The 19,501-nt window shown below is 45.8% G+C and overlaps 1 protein-coding gene across 2 annotated transcripts in view; it reads right to left on the bottom strand.

Annotated features, from left to right (window-relative positions):
* LOC130071833 (TOG array regulator of axonemal microtubules protein 1) overlaps positions 1 to 19,501 on the bottom strand; it is a 41,655-nt gene extending 22,154 nt beyond the window's left edge. The window contains exons 1-8 of one of the 2 annotated variants that reach the window (XM_056236727.1): positions 19,078 to 19,501; positions 16,451 to 17,077; positions 14,498 to 14,561; positions 13,238 to 13,357; positions 3,046 to 3,210; positions 1,952 to 2,106; positions 1,139 to 1,359; positions 310 to 371 (exon numbers count right to left, since the gene is read on the bottom strand). In XM_056236727.1, the coding sequence (XP_056092702.1) occupies positions 310 to 371; positions 1,139 to 1,359; positions 1,952 to 2,106; positions 3,046 to 3,210; positions 13,238 to 13,357; positions 14,498 to 14,561; positions 16,451 to 17,077; positions 19,078 to 19,416 (1,753 nt within the window). In that variant the 5' untranslated portion in view covers positions 19,417 to 19,501. The remainder of the gene's footprint in view (positions 1 to 309; positions 372 to 1,138; positions 1,360 to 1,951; positions 2,107 to 3,045; positions 3,211 to 13,237; positions 13,358 to 14,497; positions 14,562 to 16,450; positions 17,078 to 19,077) is intronic. The other variant, XM_056236728.1, reaches the window with a different exon arrangement.

Genomic DNA, 19,501 nt, shown 5'->3' with positions numbered 1-19,501 from the left:
TGTGTGATTAGTGTTATTATAGAGACGGCAGGAATATGAGCGCTGTCACTTTAAGAGTCGCACGGGTCCAATACACTGATACACATCTGTGAAAAACACTAACTCGCGAGTTGTCTCACGGATAACAAAAAATCACATTAAATCACTTTTTCTGAGCTTTGGGTGTGTGTGCAGCGCATAAACAGTGTGTGAGTCGTCTGCGCTTGAATGGTTTAAACTCATATTGAAATGCTTACAAAGGAATCGATAAGTAACCTCAAGTATTTTCAACACACACGTATGAGGGCAGCGTGCGGTTCACACACGTACCTTGAGCGCCGGGGTCACGTGCTTCTGCCGCCACTCGTGGTTTAGCAGCCGAGGTCACGGGGCTGCGGTCAGGAAGGAGAGTTAGTGACCTGAACATGTTTACGCTGTTCATCAGGGCTCTCATTTATAAACCTTATAAACCCGTGTGTACGCCAGAACCTGCGCAGAACCGCTTTATAAACCCAGTCAGCGGAAGAGTGTGTGAACATGCGTCTCCTCCCCGAAATAACCATGTATAAGCTGACACGGCTCGATTACTCATCTGCATATGCATATTCATCCACGTGATCCATGTTTAACGGTACGAGACATTAGGAGAATACGAGATACGGCTGTGCAGAAACCCCTTTAGTAGCCGATCCTCGCCTTGTAGAATAAATAAATCAAATAATATAAAATACATTTCAGAGAAATTTTTCTGAATCTTTTCCACTGGCCGAAAATTGCTTTATATTTTTAATTGGAAACCGATATGCCTTATTGTGTTCAAAAGCAGCGCATACACTACAAATATTTCTATTATTAGAATATAAAAAATGTAGTAACTCCATCATGTAATTTAAGAGCTTAACTCCATTAATGAGAATGGCATATTTAACCTAAATCTGTATGTAAGATGTAAAACAATCATTCTTTTATGTATTTAAACTGTTATTGTGAAACTGCATTTATGATTATGACTCATGAAGTGGCTTTCCTTCATCAGGTGTGGTTACACTGCTCCGTCTCTGATGTCCAGAGTGTACTTACAGACGCACTTACACACTCTCCCGTCAAGTCTGTCTTTATAATGGCACGTCTGCGCCAGAAGTGTGTGTCCGTGTCTGACCTGCTCCTGGTGCCGGTGGGCGAGGTGGGCGAGTACAGGCTCAGGCCGCTCTCGCTCAGAGGACTCGTGACGGACCGGGACGTCGGATCCGGGGAATCGGGAAGCAGCTCCAGCTTGACGGCAGAGTCGGGGCTGTCGGGGTCCGGGTCGGAGCCGCTCGCGCTCACCTTGGCCCGCTTCTTGGCCGCGCTGTTCCTCAGCGAGCGCAGGGAGATCAGCATCTGAAGCACAGACCCGAGGTCACATGTCACTCTAAACAAACACACGTTTGGCTCAAAACAAACACTACCCCGGCTCATTCCGAATAGCGGTGTTTAATTTTGTTATGATATGAAGTTTTAATATACCGCAATACTGGAGTGTGTCGCTTAACCAGCGCTGGGAGCGCGACACTGTTAGAGAGGGTCTTTCACGGTGTGTGTTACTGAGCCTGACGTGCAGATGGAGAGGTTACACTATCATTGATGGCTGTCAAATTATATAAGTGTTTCACATACAGTGGTTCACAATATCAACACTGTGAAAATCTGTGTGTGGTTGGCTTTGAGATCGGTGAATAAACATGACCAGTTCACAGTCTAACGGTGTTTTTATATGAATGTATCTGAAGTGAGCTGACGCTCTTTAGGTTATTTTCACTTAATCTTCCCTGATACAGCAGCGTTTATGAGCCGTTACCGTGGAAACCGCTGTTTCTGCGCTCCTACAGCGCCTCCTTATAAACACTGCAGACCTGCATTAATACTGGTGTGGGATTTTCTACAAGATTCCCTCATGACAGTGAAATGGGGCATTTTTCCGAGTCTCGCTCACCTCCTGCCGGTCCAGCGGGTCGTCCACCGGTTCTCCCGGATCTCCTGCGGCGCTGATGGACAGATCGAGCCGATCCGACGAGGCTCTGGCGCTGATCCGGCTCCGGCGCGGGGCACGAGGAGGCAGAGGAGAGCGCTTGCTGGAGCTCACATCACCTGAGAAGAAGAACATGTGCCGTTTCAACGTAAAGATTCAGCAAGACTTTAATGAGCTGGAGATCGACACTGCCGTTAAAGAGGAGTCACTTCAGAATTACAATCTCCTGATGATTTACTCATCGTCATCATCCAAGATGATCATGTGTTTCTTTCTTCAGTGGAAAAGAAATGAAGGTTTTTGAGGAACACACTCCAGGGTTTCTACATATAGTGACTTCAATGGGGTCCAACGGGTCGAAGGTCCAGATGTGAGTTTCAGTGCAGCTTCAAAGTCTCGACACGATCCAGCCGAGGAATAAGAGTCTGATCTAGACAAACCAGCCGACATTTATAACAAAATACACATTTATATACTTTTAACCACTAATGCTGGTCTTGCACGAGCTGTGATGCGACAAACATTACGCAATCACGATGAAAACTTAATTTCTTTTCCACTGAAGAAAGAAAGACATGAATCTTGGATGACGTGGAGTAAATCATCAGGAGATTGTAATTCTGAAGTGAACTAATGCTAGTTCCTAACAGCCGTGCACTGCAAAACATGCTGTTCTTACTCTGTGTTTTTGTCTCGTTTCCAGTCCAAATAACTAAGAATTCTTAAATCAAGATGATTTACTAAAGTAGTAAGATGCCATAAGATATTATGTCTTGTTATCAGGGGGAAAAAATCTAAATGAAGTGAACAAGTAAAATTATCTTCCAATGTGGTCAGAAAAATAATCTTAATTCGAATGGAAAACTAGATTATTTTTCTGACCCCACTGGCTGATAATTTTGCTCAATTTAAGCAAAAACTGACTTAATTTTGACTTTTTCCCCCAGAAAACAAGACATAATGTCTAATGGGACTTTACTCATCTAGTAAATGCATCTTGATTTAAGAATTTGGAAACAAGACAAATGTTTTTTTGCAGCGTGAGGAAGTGTTCTGACCGGTGTCGTCTCGTCTGCTGGGCCAGGTGCTGGACATGGAGAGCGCGGGCGCGGGGTGTGTGCGCTGGGGAGCGGCTCCGGCCAGAGCGGTCAGCGGGTACGAGGGCAGCAGAAACGAGCCTGGAGGATCCACACTCCCCGACAGCAGACGACTGCTCCTCAGCCCTGGGGACCAGCGACACACACACGTCAGCTTCATCTATACAGCGACACACACACACGTCAGCTTCATCTATACAGCGACACACACACACGTCAGCTTCATCTATACAGCGACACACACACACGTCAGCTTCATCTATACAGCGACACACACACGTCAGCTTCATCTATACAGCGACACACACACGTCAGCTTCATCTATACAGCGACACACACACGTCAGCTTCATCTATACAGCGACACACACACGTCAGCTTCATCTATACAGCGACACACACACGTCAGCTTCATCTATACAGCGACACACACACACGTCAGCTTCATCTATACAGCGACACACACACGTCAGCTTCATCTATACAGCAACACACACACGTCAGCTTCATCTATACAGCGACACACACACGTCAGCTTCATCTATACAGCGACACACACTCGTCTCCTTCATCTATACAGCAACACACACACACGTCAGCTTCATCTATACAGCGACACACACACGTCAGCTTCATCTATACAGCGACACACACACGTCAGCTTCATCTATACAGCGACACACACACGTCAGCTTCATCTATACAGCGACACACACTCGTCTCCTTCATCTATACAGCAACACACACACACGTCAGCTTCATCTATACAGCGACACACACACGTCAGCTTCATCTATACAGCGACACACACACACGTCAGCTTCATCTATACAGCGACACACACACGTCAGCTTCATCTATACAGCGACACACACACGTCAGCTTCATCTATACAGCGACACACACTCGTCTCCTTCATCTATACAGCGACACACACACGTCAGCTTCATCTATACAGTGACACACACACGTCAGCTTCATCTATACAGCGACACACACACGTCAGCTTCATCTATACAGCGACACACACACGTCAGCTTCATCTATACAGCGACACACACACGTCAGCTTCATCTATACAGCGACACACACACGTCAGCTTCATCTATACAGCGACACACACTCGTCTCCTTCATCTATACAGCGACACACACACGTCAGCTTCATCTATACAGTGACACACACACGTCAGCTTCATCTATACAGCGACACACACTCGTCTCCTTCATCTATACAGCGACACACACTCGTCTCCTTCATCTATACAGCGACACACACTCGTCAGCTTCATCTATACAGCGACACACACACGTCAGCTTCATCTATACAGCGACACACACTCGTCTCCTTCATCTATACAGCGACACACACTCGTCTCCTTCATCTATACAGCGACACACACACGTCAGCTTCATCTATACAGCGACACACACACGTCAGCTTCATCTATACAGCGACACACACACGTCTCCTTCATCTATACAGCGACACACACTCTCGTCTCCTTCATCTATACAGCGACACACACACGTCTCCTTCATCTATACAGCGACACACACACTCGTCAGCTTCATCTATACAGCGACACACACACGTCAGCTTCATCTATACAGCAACACACACTCGTCAGCTTCATCTATACAGCGACACACACACGTCAGCTTCATCTATACAGCGACACACACTCGTCAGCTTCATCTATACAGCGACACACACTCGTCAGCTTCATCTATACAGCGACACACACACGTCTCCTTCATCTATACAGCGACACACACACTCGTCAGCTTCATCTATACAGCGACACACACACGTCAGCTTCATCTATACAGCGACACACACACGTCTCCTTCATCTATACAGCGACACACACACTCGTCAGCTTCATCTATACAGCGACACACACACGTCAGCCTCATCTATACAGCGACATACACACGTCAGCTTCATCTATACAGCGACACACACACGTCAGCCTCATCTATACAGCGACACACACACGTCAGCTTCATCTATACAGCGACACACACACGTCTCCTTCATCTATACAGCGACACACACACTCGTCAGCTTCATCTATACAGCGACACACACACGTCAGCCTCATCTATACAGCGACACACACACGTCAGCTTCATCTATACAGCGACACACACACGTCAGCTTCATCTATACAGCGACACACACACACGTCAGCTTCATCTATACAGCGACACACACACGTCAGCCTCATCTATACAGCGACACACACACGTCAGCTTCATCTATACAGCGACACACACACGTCAGCTTCATCTATACAGCGACACACACACGTCAGCTTCATCTATACAGCGACACACACACGTCTCCTTCATCTATACAGCGACACACACTCTCGTCTCCTTCATCTATACAGCGACACACACTCGTCAGCTTCATCTATACAGCGACACACACACGTCAGCTTCATCTATACAGCGACACACACTCGTCAGCTTCATCTATACAGCGACACACACTCGTCAGCTTCATCTATACAGCGACACACACAAGTCAGCTTCATCTATACAGCGACACACACTCGTCAGCTTCATCTATAGAGCGACACACACAAGTCAGCTTCATCTATACAGCGACACACACACACACACACGTCAGCTTCATCTATACAGCGACACACACACGTCAGCTTCATCTATACAGCGACACACACACACACACACGTCAGCTTCATCTATACAGCGACACACACACGTCTCCTTCATCTATACAGCGACACACACACGTCAGCTTCATCTATACAGCGACACACACACGTCAGCTTCATCTATACAGCGACACACACACGTCAGCTTCATCTATACAGCGACACACACACTCGTCTCCTTCATCTATACAGCGACACACACACGTCAGCTTCATCTATACAGCGACACACACACACGTCAGCTTCATCTATACAGCGACACACACACTCGTCTCCTTCATCTATACAGCGACACACACACACGTCAGCTTCATCTATACAGCGACACACACACACGTCACCTTCATCTATACAGCGACACACACACGTCTCCTTCATCTATACAGCGACACACACACGTCAGCTTCATCTATACAGCGACACACACACTCGTCTCCTTCATCTATACAGCGACACACACACACGTCTCCTTCATCTATACAGCGACACACACTCGTCAGCTTCATCTATACAGCGACACACACACGTCAGCTTCATCTATACAGCGACACACACTCGTCAGCTTCATCTATACAGCGACACACACTCGTCAGCTTCATCTATACAGCGACACACACTCGTCAGCTTCATATATACAGCGACACACACTCGTCTCCTTCATCTATACAGCGACACACACACGTCAGCTTCATCTATACAGCGACACACACACGTCTCCTTCATCTATACAGCGACACACACTCTCGTCTCCTTCATCTATACAGCGACACACACTCGTCAGCTTCATCTATACAGCGACACACACACGTCAGCTTCATCTATACAGCGACACACACTCGTCAGCTTCATCTATACAGCGACACACACTCGTCAGCTTCATCTATACAGCGACACACACTCGTCAGCTTCATCTATACAGCGACACACACACTCGTCAGCTTCATCTATACAGCGACACACACAAGTCAGCTTCATCTATACAGCGACACACACTCGTCAGCTTCATCTATACAGCGACACACACAAGTCAGCTTCATCTATACAGCGACACACACACACACACACGTCAGCTTCATCTATACAGCGACACACACACGTCAGCTTCATCTATACAGCGACACACACACACACACACGTCAGCTTCATCTATACAGCGACACACACACGTCTCCTTCATCTATACAGCGACACACACACGTCAGCTTCATCTATACAGCGACACACACACGTCAGCTTCATCTATACAGCGACACACACACGTCAGCTTCATCTATACAGCGACACACACACTCGTCTCCTTCATCTATACAGCGACACACACACGTCAGCTTCATCTATACAGCGACACACACACACGTCAGCTTCATCTATACAGCGACACACACACTCGTCTCCTTCATCTATACAGCGACACACACACACGTCAGCTTCATCTATACAGCGACACACACACACGTCACCTTCATCTATACAGCGACACACACACGTCTCCTTCATCTATACAGCGACACACACACGTCAGCTTCATCTATACAGCGACACACACACTCGTCTCCTTCATCTATACAGCGACACACACACACGTCAGCTTCATCTATACAGCGACACACACACGTCAGCTTCATCTATACAGCGACACACACACGTCAGCTTCATCTATACAGCGACACACACACGTCAGCTTCATCTATACAGCGACACACACACACGTCTCCTTCATCTATACAGCGACACACACACGTCACCTTCATCTATACAGCGACACACACACACGTCTCCTTCATCTATACAGCGACACACACACGTCAGCTTCATCTATACAGCGACACACACACTCGTCTCCTTCATCTATACAGCGACACACACACACGTCAGCTTCATCTATACAGCGACACACACACGTCAGCTTCATCTATACAGCGACACACACACGTCAGCTTCATCTATACAGCGACACACACACACGTCAGCTTCATCTATACAGCGACACTCACACTCGTCTCCTTCATCTATACAGCGACACACACACACGTCAGCTTCATCTATACAGCGACACACACACTCGTCTCCTTCATCTATACAGCGACACACACTCTCGTCTCCTTCATCTATACAGCGACACACACACGTCAGCTTCATCTATACAGCGACACACACACTCTCGTCTCCTTCATCTATACAGCGACACACACTCTCGTCTCCTTCATCTATACAGCGACACACACTCGTCAGCTTCATCTATACAGCGACACACACACGTCAGCTTCATCTATACAGCGACACACACTCGTCAGCTTCATCTATACAGCGACACACACTCGTCAGCTTCATCTATACAGCGACACACACTCGTCAGCTTCATCTATACAGCGACACACACTCGTCAGCTTCATCTATACAGCGACACACACACTCGTCTCCTTCATCTATACAGCGACACACACTCGTCAGCTTCATCTATACAGCGACACACACTCGTCAGCTTCATCTATACAGCGACACACACACTCGTCTCCTTCATCTATACAGCGACACACACACTCGTCAGCTTCATCTATACAGCGACACACACTCGTCAGCTTCATCTATACAGCGACACACACTCGTCAGCTTCATCTATACAGCGACACACACAAGTCAGCTTCATCTATACAGCGACACACACTCGTCAGCTTCATCTATACAGCGACACACACAAGTCAGCTTCATCTATACAGCGACACACACACACACACACGTCAGCTTCATCTATACAGCGACACACACACGTCAGCTTCATCTATACAGCGACACACACACACACACACGTCAGCTTCATCTATACAGCGACACACACACGTCTCCTTCATCTATACAGCGACACACACACGTCAGCTTCATCTATACAGCGACACACACACGTCAGCTTCATCTATACAGCGACACACACACGTCAGCTTCATCTATACAGCGACACACACACTCGTCTCCTTCATCTATACAGCGACACACACACGTCAGCTTCATCTATACAGCGACACACACACACGTCAGCTTCATCTATACAGCGACACACACACTCGTCTCCTTCATCTATACAGCGACACACACACACGTCAGCTTCATCTATACAGCGACACACACACACGTCACCTTCATCTATACAGCGACACACACACACGTCTCCTTCATCTATACAGCGACACACACACGTCAGCTTCATCTATACAGCGACACACACACTCGTCTCCTTCATCTATACAGCGACACACACACACGTCAGCTTCATCTATACAGCGACACACACACGTCAGCTTCATCTATACAGCGACACACACACGTCAGCTTCATCTATACAGCGACACTCACACTCGTCTCCTTCATCTATACAGCGACACACACTCTCGTCTCCTTCATCTATACAGCGACACACACACGTCAGCTTCATCTATACAGCGACACACACACGTCTCCTTCATCTATACAGCGACACACACTCTCGTCTCCTTCATCTATACAGCGACACACATTCGTCAGCTTCATCTATACAGCGACACACACACGTCAGCTTCATCTATACAGCGACACACACACGTCAGCTTCATCTATACAGCGACACACACACACGTCTCCTTCATCTATACAGCGACACACACACGTCAGCTTCATCTATACAGCGACACACACACTCGTCTCCTTCATCTATACAGCGACACACACACACGTCAGCTTCATCTATACAGCGACACACACACGTCAGCTTCATCTATACAGCGACACACACACGTCAGCTTCATCTATACAGCAACACACACACGTCAGCTTCATCTATACAGCAACACACACACGTCAGCTTCATCTATACAGCAACACACACACGTCAGCTTCATCTATACAGCGACACACACACGTCTCCTTCATCTATACAGCGACACACACACGTCAGCTTCATCTATACAGCGACACACACACACCTCTCCTTCATCTATACAGCAACACACACACACGTCTCCTTCATCTATACAGCGACACACACACTCGTCTCCTTCATCTATACAGCGACACACACTCTCGTCTCCTTCATCTATACAGCGACACACACACGTCAGCTTCATCTATACAGCGACACACACACGTCAGCTTCATCTATACAGCGACACACACACGTCAGCTTCATCTATACAGCGACACACACACGTCAGCTTCATCTATACAGCGACACACACACGTCAGCTTCAACTATACAGCGACACACACACGTCAGCTTCATCTATACAGCGACACACACACGTCAGCTTCATCTATACAGCGACACACACACGTCAGCTTCATCTATACAGCGACACACACACGTCAGCTTCATCTATACAGCGACACACACACACGTCAGCTTCATCTATACAGCGACACACACACACGTCAGCTTCATCTATACAGCGACACACACACGTCAGCTTCATCTATACAGCGACACACACACGTCAGCTTCATCTATACAGCGACACACACACACGTCAGCTTCATCTATACAGCGACACACACACACGTCAGCTTCATCTATACAGCGACACACACACGTCAGCTTCATCTATACAGCGACACACACACGTCAGCTTCATCTATACATCAACACACACACGTCAGCTTCATCTATACAGCGACACACACACGTCAGCTTCATCTATACAGCGACACACACACGTCAGCTTCATCTATACATCAACACACACACGTCAGCTTCATCTATACAGCGACACACACACGTCAGCTTCATCTATACAGCGACACACACACGTCAGCTTCATCTATACATCAACACACACACGTCAGCTTCATCTATACAGCGACACACACACGTCAGCTTCAACTATACAGCGACACACACACACGTCAGCTTCAACTATACAGCGACACACACACGTCAGCTTCATCTATACAGCGACACACACACGTCAGCTTCATCTATACAGCGACACACACACGTCAGCTTCATCTATACAGCGACACACACACGTCAGCTTCATCTATACATCAACACACACACGTCAGCTTCATCTATACAGCGACACACACACGTCAGCTTCATCTATACAGCGACACACACACGTCAGCTTCATCTATACATCAACACACACACGTCAGCTTCATCTATACAGCGACACACACACGTCAGCTTCATCTATACAGCGACACACACACGTCAGCTTCATCTATACAGCGACACACACACACGTCAGCTTCATCTATACATCAACACACACACGTCAGCTTCATCTATACAGGGACACACACACACGTCAGCTTCATCTATACAGCGACACACACACGTCAGCTTCATCTATACAGCAACACACACACGTCAGCTTCATCTATACAGCGACACACACACGTCAGCTTCATCTATACAGCGACACACACACGTCAGCTTCATCTATACAGCGACACACACACGTCAGCTTCATCTATACAGCGACACACACACACACGTCAGCTTCATCTATACAGCGACACACACACGTCAGCTTCATCTATACAGCGACACACACACGTCAGCTTCATCTATACAGGGACACACACACACGTCAGCTTCATCTATACAGCGACACACACACACGTCTCCTTCATCTATACAGCGACACTCACACTCGTCTCCTTCATCTATACAGCGACACACACACACGTCAGCTTCATCTATACAGCGACACACACACGTCAGCTTCATCTATACAGCAACACACACACGTCAGCTTCATCTATACAGCGACACACACACGTCAGCTTCATCTATACAGCGACACACACACGTCAGCTTCATCTATACAGCGACACACACACACGTCAGCTTCATCTATACATCAACACACACACGTCAGCTTCATCTATACAGGGACACACACACACGTCAGCTTCATCTATACAGCGACACACACACGTCAGCTTCATCTATACAGCAACACACACACGTCAGCTTCATCTATACAGCGACACACACACGTCAGCTTCATCTATACAGCGACACACACACGTCAGCTTCATCTATACAGCGACACACACACGTCAGCTTCATCTATACAGCGACACACACACACACGTCAGCTTCATCTATACAGCGACACACACACGTCAGCTTCATCTATACAGCGACACACACACGTCAGCTTCATCTATACAGGGACACACACACACGTCAGCTTCATCTATACAGCGACACACACACACGTCTCCTTCATCTATACAGCGACACTCACACTCGTCTCCTTCATCTATACAGCGACACACACACACGTCAGCTTCATCTATACAGCGACACACACACGTCAGCTTCATCTATACAGCAACACACACACGTCAGCTTCATCTATACAGCGACACACACACGTCAGCTTCATCTATACAGCGACACACACACGTCAGCTTCATCTATACAGCGACACACACACGTCAGCTTCATCTATACAGCGACACACACACACACGTCAGCTTCATCTATACAGCGACACACACACGTCAGCTTCATCTATACAGCGACACACACACGTCAGCTTCATCTATACAGGGACACACACACACGTCAGCTTCATCTATACAGCGACACACACACACGTCTCCTTCATCTATACAGCGACACTCACACTCGTCTCCTTCATCTATACAGCGACACACACACGTCAGCTTCATCTTTTCTTTGTATGACCAAAAATTACGTCGCACAATTTGCCGTTTCACTGCGTTATCATACATAAAGCAACTGACTCCAAGCACAACTACGCAATATGATAACAGAATCTTCTGAAACACATTTTTAATAATATTTTAATTAAGGGTGGTCCATTTTCCCAGGCCAGACATCACTCATCTCAAAGTTCTGACTTTTTCTCAGAATTATGAGATATAAACGTGATCGTGAGATTAAAAATTCGCAATTACATGTTTTTATTTTTTATTCCCTGGCTTCCATACTGTTCAGTGATAAACGGCTTTATTGTTTTATCTGAAAAAAAGCTGATATACAATACAATTTAAATATTAGATGAAAACCTTAAACTAAGCAAATAAGCTGAAACTGAAATAGGTTAAAGCACTAAAATTACTAACTGAAAATAAATAAAAAGTAAAACTGAAATAAAAAATAAATGAAACCTAAATATTAATATAAAAAAAAAAAACTAAATAAAAAAAAATCTAAAATTTTAATAATAAAAATAATAACAAGGCAGATTAATGGGATTTTATTAAAGTGCAGTGGAGTTTGAGAACCAACAATTAAAACCAGTTATTTATGTAATATCATAGGCCTTAAACTCTTCTGCACTTTAATAAAATCCCATTAATCTGCCGTCTGAACGCATTAATAAAGGCCTGGATGCTGATTGGTCAATCCAGTGTTCTAGTGGTGGTTCAGTGTCACTCATAGACACCAGCTATTCGCCTTATTATCTCATGTTTATAGAGATAATAATCACTGTAAAGTGTGTTCTTCTCTGACCTTTCTCGGGCTCAGAGGCGGTTTTGAAAACGTCCGGATCCGAATCCAAGCTCCCGCTGCGGCGGAGTCGACCCAGAGCCCGGTGGGTCCGGCCCGGAGACGGGAGCGCTTCTGATGGGCCTGGACCAGAACACAAGACCGTCAGCGGCTCATTAGCGCATCTCTCGTGTTATTTCTGTTGAACGTTATTGAGGCCTGAATAAAGTCGGGTTTAGCTCGCTTCATCTAACCCTCATCCTTCCCTCGGGTCATGTTGACCTGGAAATGTATTAGATTTTTGATTTAACAAATTGAGTGTTCATCAGAGGACTTTTGTCTTCTTGAACCACGAACACACACAAACATTTTTTTATGGATTCGAGGAGTTTTGTGGTTGAAATCTAAAAAAGTATCAAATCCTTCCCTCAATTTGAGCCCCTAAGGAATGAATGGAATGCGAGGAATGCTTCAGTTCACATAAAAAAACATAAAAATGCTCAAAATTCGAACTGAAAATGATAAAACTTTACTACAAAATATTTTGTAACATCTACATGAAATATCATGTGTTATTATTATTTTCCAAAAAAAAGGTCAAAGACGCCCAATGTAAGATATTTAGAGCTGAAATAAAAGGGTTATTCATGAAATTGTGAGTTATTTTGAATTTAAGTTGAAAGAATGTGAGGAATGTGCTTAAATTACTATTTATTTATTATTTATTGATCAAATCTAGTAGTTTAAAGATAAATAAAATAACAAAATAACAAAAAAATCTCCCAAAAAATTGCATTAAAAAATAGAAAACATTATCAAAATGAAATAAAATAAGCTTTCTGGACAACATTTTTTTTAGGGCATCAGGACTTTTTGACCCGCGAGAGAAGGATGAGGGGATCTCTGGGAAATAAAGCCACACTCAGTGCATTATGAAGCTCAAAACAAGAAACAGCGTCTCTGAAACACGACACGCAGAAGAACCAGTCATAAGACCATCAGGTGATGTGAATAAGATGATCAGGTGATATGAATAAGATGATCAGGTGATATGAATAAGATGATCAGGTGATATGAATAAGATGATCAGGTGATATGAATAAGATGATCAGGTGATATGAATAAGATGATCAGGTGATATGAATAAGATGATCAGGTGATATGAATAAGATGATCAGGTGATATGAATAAGATGATCAGGTGATATGAATAAGATGATCAGGTGATATGAATAAGATGATCAGGTGATATGCTGAAACAGAGACATGAAGCGAGCGCTCCTACTGTATTTGGCAGCGGCGTCCCGGCAGAGTCTCGTGGAGGAGGACGAATCTTCACTGCAAACCTGCTGGAATAAAGACATGCCATCAATCAACACACACACACACACACACACATGATCCTTGTGTTTCCAATCTAAACCACACGAGCGCTCATAGACGGAGAGTGACTGATCGACACTGACACTCTATGAAATCAACAGAAGAACCTTAAACCAGTTTTAGTGCTTGAAAACCGACCCAACACACACAAGAACACTGAAATGATCATCTGTAGACACTGCAAAACATGATGCTCTTCCTCAGTGTTTCTGTCTGGTTTCCCAGCACAAATATAAACATTCTTACATCAAGATGCATTTACTGGAGAAGCGAAATGACTGAAGATATTAAGTCTTGTTTTCTGAAAATGTGTGAAAATGAAGTGAGTTTGTGCTTAAAACAACAGAGGAGTCAGAAAAATAATCTTGTTTTCGCTTTATTTTTCTGACCCTATTGGCAGATATTTCCTGTTTTAAGCACAAACTCACTTCTTTCTTCTTATCTTCAGTCTTTCGCCTCTCCAGTAAACCAGTCTTGATTTAGTAATGTTTGGGTATTTGTGCTGGAAACCCTCTGTGTGCCGCTGGTGTTTGTTACTGTTCTTGTGTGTTCCCTGAGTGTTGCTGGGAAACACTGCCGATCACTGACACACACACACACACACACACACACACACACACACACACACACACACACACACACACACACACACACACACACACACACACACACACACACACACACACACACACACACACACACTTATCACAGCACTTCATGTAAAGCCTGACATGTGAAATAATAATCTTTTTTTATTATAATAGAGCAGTTTATTTAACCTTTAGACAAAGTCTTGCATGTGTGTTTTATGTTTTGCATCATATTTCAAACATCAGGATTTTATAGCTCATACATTCTGATATAGTGAGAATATGGAGGGAAAAACTGAGCAATAATAAATAAACCTTCCTCAAAAGCCTGATGATCATATTTGATACTTTTCTAATTAAAGATGTCTGGATAATCAAGTAAACCTGCATCAGTCCAGCTGAAATATTACTAACAATATCAAAGATATTCTTACATTTACTTAAAGTCTTAAACACACGGTTTGAAATCGCTGGTGGATCTCTGAGCTGAGTGAGTGAGTGGAGGCGGGGCTCATTTGCATATTCATAGAACCGTGCATACTAAATGAGGCACGGGTGTCAAGTTACATTCAAGATATTTTAAGGCATGAAGAGGAATAAAACGTTTAAATATGTAATTGTGGTGATTAAAGATGAGTTGTAAGGAATAAGATTATTAACTACAGGGGACTTTAATAAAAATCAGTGCAGATTTGACAGCAGAAAGACACGTAAAGCATGACGACGACGACGATTATACTAAAACTAGGGGTGTAATGATTCCCTCACGATTCGACACATATCCCGACACTGAACTCGCCATACAATATTAATGCGAACCTCCCTAACACATGATTAAAGGTCAATAGAGACGCCAGAATAACAATATTCATGATTCTGAAGCTGAAATACAGGATTGTTTTAGACGAATATGCTTGATCTCTGTCACTCAATATAAAATAATTTCGGTCACTTGTTACTGGTAACATCAGACATTTGGCATTATCAGGACCCACAATTATTCCTCCATTAACATTATATTTAGTAGTTTAATGTAGTACTGAAAATTATTTTTTCTCACACAGTAATTTTTATTTTGGGTGACCTATACACAATACATATTGTAGCATTTTTGTATTGCGCTATATTGTGACACGATGTATTGTCACACCCCTAACTAGAGGCCTGTATCAGATATGGCACAGTCGGCGTTACAGGGCTAATGATGAAAAAACACACGACTGCATTAAATCAACATCTGATGGTGTTTTCGGGTCATGGCTCACCTGATCATGTGACTTCCCGTTAGCCGTGAGAGCCGATCTCTCCCAGGGCAGTTTGTTCTTCCCTTTCCCGGCGCTCACGATCCTCCTGTGCGTCGTAGCGTCATCCGCTAGCTCGGCGTCCGCGGGGCCGCGTGACCCGGGAGCCCGTCCTCCGTTCATGACCCAGTCCAGATCGGCCCCGGAGCCCAGGTGAGGCAGGCGTCGGTGTCCCGGTCTGGGCAGCACGAGCGCGTACTCCACGGTGCCGTCGGCCGCTAGCCGCGGGAGTATGTGCCGCGCACGCCGCGCCTGAACGGCGGCCATGAGGCCCTGCGCGTCTCCCGTTAGCTCCGCGCGGTCCACGGCCTTCATGAGCGGCTGCTTCTTCCCGGTGTCCAGACAGTAGTCGAACACGGCGAACAGCTCGAGAGCCGCGTGACGCACCTTCCTCTTCGAGTCCGCGAGCGTCGGCGCCGCCTCCGCACACAGCCGCGGGATGTCGAAGTCCTTGCGCGGGTGCGTTAGCATGGCGGCGGTGATGATGTTGATGGCGTCCTCCCGAACCCTGGAGTTCCTGTGGCGGAGCTGAGCGACGACGAGCTCCAGCACGGCCCGCGGCCCCACCGCCCTCATCAGCTGCCGGAACACCTGCGCGACACACATATTAGCTATCATTCAAAATCTTAGAGTCCCCCTGTGGTGTAAATCCAGCGTTTAATGTTGTTTATGTGTGTGTATGTGGTGTTTAATACGCTTTAAGACACACCATGTGTAAGTTCATAAGTCGACAGCATTGCTGAGTATTTCCTCCTTAAAACTGCAGTGAACCAAAGACAGTCTCAAAAACACGGTTTGAAATCGCTGGTGTTTCTGACGTCACAAACGACCTTGTAACCAATCAGATCAACGTGTGATCGTCACCCAGTGGATCTCTGAGCTGAGTGAGTGAGTGGAGGCGGGGCTCATCTGCATATTCATAGAACCACGCATACTAAATGAGGCTCGGTGTCGAGTTACATTCAAGATATTTTAAGGCATGAAGAGGGAAAAAAACTTTTAAATATGTCATTACGAGGATCAAAAAGGAGTTTTTAAGGGATAAAATGTAGGGGCTTTCGCACCTTTTCATAGTTCCTAGAACTATTGGCGGAAGTTCCCGGTGTTTTAGCGTGTTCGCACCGCAGGAACTAGGAACGATTTAAGTTCTAGGAACTCCTTTTAGAGGAACTAATTTACTCCTCCTTCAGAGTCGGTCTAAACCAGCGCTATAGGAACTACAGTGACGGTAGTGTTCGCTGATTGGCCGAACGCACGCAAAACACCAGCACCCGCCATTATTAAAAAGGCAGTGTAAACAGATTATAGCCTATATATATTTTACTACAGGAACTAACTCTACGAACATGTACAACAGTGATGGATGAACCTCTTAACCTTTACGCTGAGGAGAAAATCCAACGCAACTTTGAGGGGAACAAGCGAAGCATGATTCTGTATTTCTGCTCCGCTAGCGACACTAGACACCAACCGCACGCCATACGCTAATGCCTTTTCATATACCGTCTACTTCTATGTAGCCTATAACAGTTCTACCTAATAACGTATAAGACAGTACTAGACAGATCGTAAACTAATGAACACAGAGAAAGCGAGCGCTGTTTAGCGTCGTCAAATAAACGTCCGCCGTGCCGTCAAAATAAAAGTCTCAACAACAACAAGCGCGGCTTACGTCACTTCAGAGTTCCTCATAGATATATACACTAGATGTCGCCTTGGCTACGGCAGTTCATTGGAACGAATGCGTCAATAGAGCCGCCATCTTGAAACAGGGGAGCCCCTCCTCTTTAATGCATCAGCGTCAATGTAGGAAAAGGTCTAACGGAAATAAAATCGCCATGAATGCGATTTTCTAGTTTTTTTGGTTCGTTCCAATGGTCAGACATGTATTTATCATCGAGTTAAATTTGGCTACTAGCTACTTCCTATGACAAGACCCCTGTTCCAAGATGGCGGCGGTTTTGACGCATGCTTAGAACCCCAAGGCGACATCTAGTGTATCTATGAGAGTTCCTACTGACGCTGCGAACGCAACCAGGAAAACGTTCCCATTGGAAACATTAGTGCTCGGGGAACCATCCTGGTGGCTCGCTCCTATAACGACCCGGTGCGAAAGACCCTTTTGACTACGAGAGACTTTAAGGCGTTATAAGCCATGAATCAAGCCAACCAGCGCGAGGAGAATCACGACATCACATCTTTACTTTGAAGCAAAAAAGCACAAATACAAAGACAGAACAGCTTTAGTGAGGAGAACTACAAGCCAATGAAGCGTGCGAACAGCATAATCGGATTAACAACCGTTGAGAAATAAGTCTGCTTTACATCTGCATGTACTCGCATTGGGCCACGTCACGCGCGTCTCGCTAAGAGCCTCATCGATGTATATTTACAATATGTCTTTGAAGCGCTGATCCTTGTAGCCAATCACAGACACATCCGATGAGCTCGTGAACACAACGACCAATCAGAGGCGTTTATGATTCCGCTCAACAGCGCTCAAAGCCTCACAGTTTTAAAATTTCAGTATCGACTTGGTACCGAACACTAGTGGGAACCCTGAATGAAAAGAAATAAAAGTGCTTGAACACCTGCATGTACTCGCGTCGGGCCACGTTACGCGAGTCCCCCAGCGCCCGCACGGTCACCGCCGCGATCTCCCGGTAGTGCCGGTCCACGTCGCGGTCCAGCTTCTCGATCAGCAGGTTCAGGAGCTGCAAGGTCCCGTACAACACCTTGAAGTTGCTGTCGTCCAGAAGCCGGCGCAGGAACTGGATGAACTCGTCCACGCTGGCGGAGGACACCTGCTGCAGATCCAGGTCCACCACCAGGCTCTTCAGCTGCTCCACGCCACGGGTCCGGTTCTGGAAGTTCTGCTGGTCCAGGAGCTGCTCGTGTAACTCCTGAGGGATCAGGCCATAAATCATCATGGAGTCCAGACGGAGCCGACGCACGGGAATCTGTCATGTTGAGGAGGGATGCGGAGCCATCGCAGCGACACACACCTGAGGATGG

The sequence above is a fragment of the Rhinichthys klamathensis genome, unplaced genomic scaffold, assembly GCF_029890125.1.
Source record: "Rhinichthys klamathensis goyatoka isolate OS25496 unplaced genomic scaffold, OSU_Roscu_1.1 h1tg000462l_1, whole genome shotgun sequence".
NCBI lineage: Eukaryota > Metazoa > Chordata > Actinopteri > Cypriniformes > Leuciscidae > Rhinichthys > Rhinichthys klamathensis.
The sequence above is the reverse complement of the archived record's forward strand: the minus strand, read 5'-3'. Positions and strand labels throughout refer to the sequence as shown.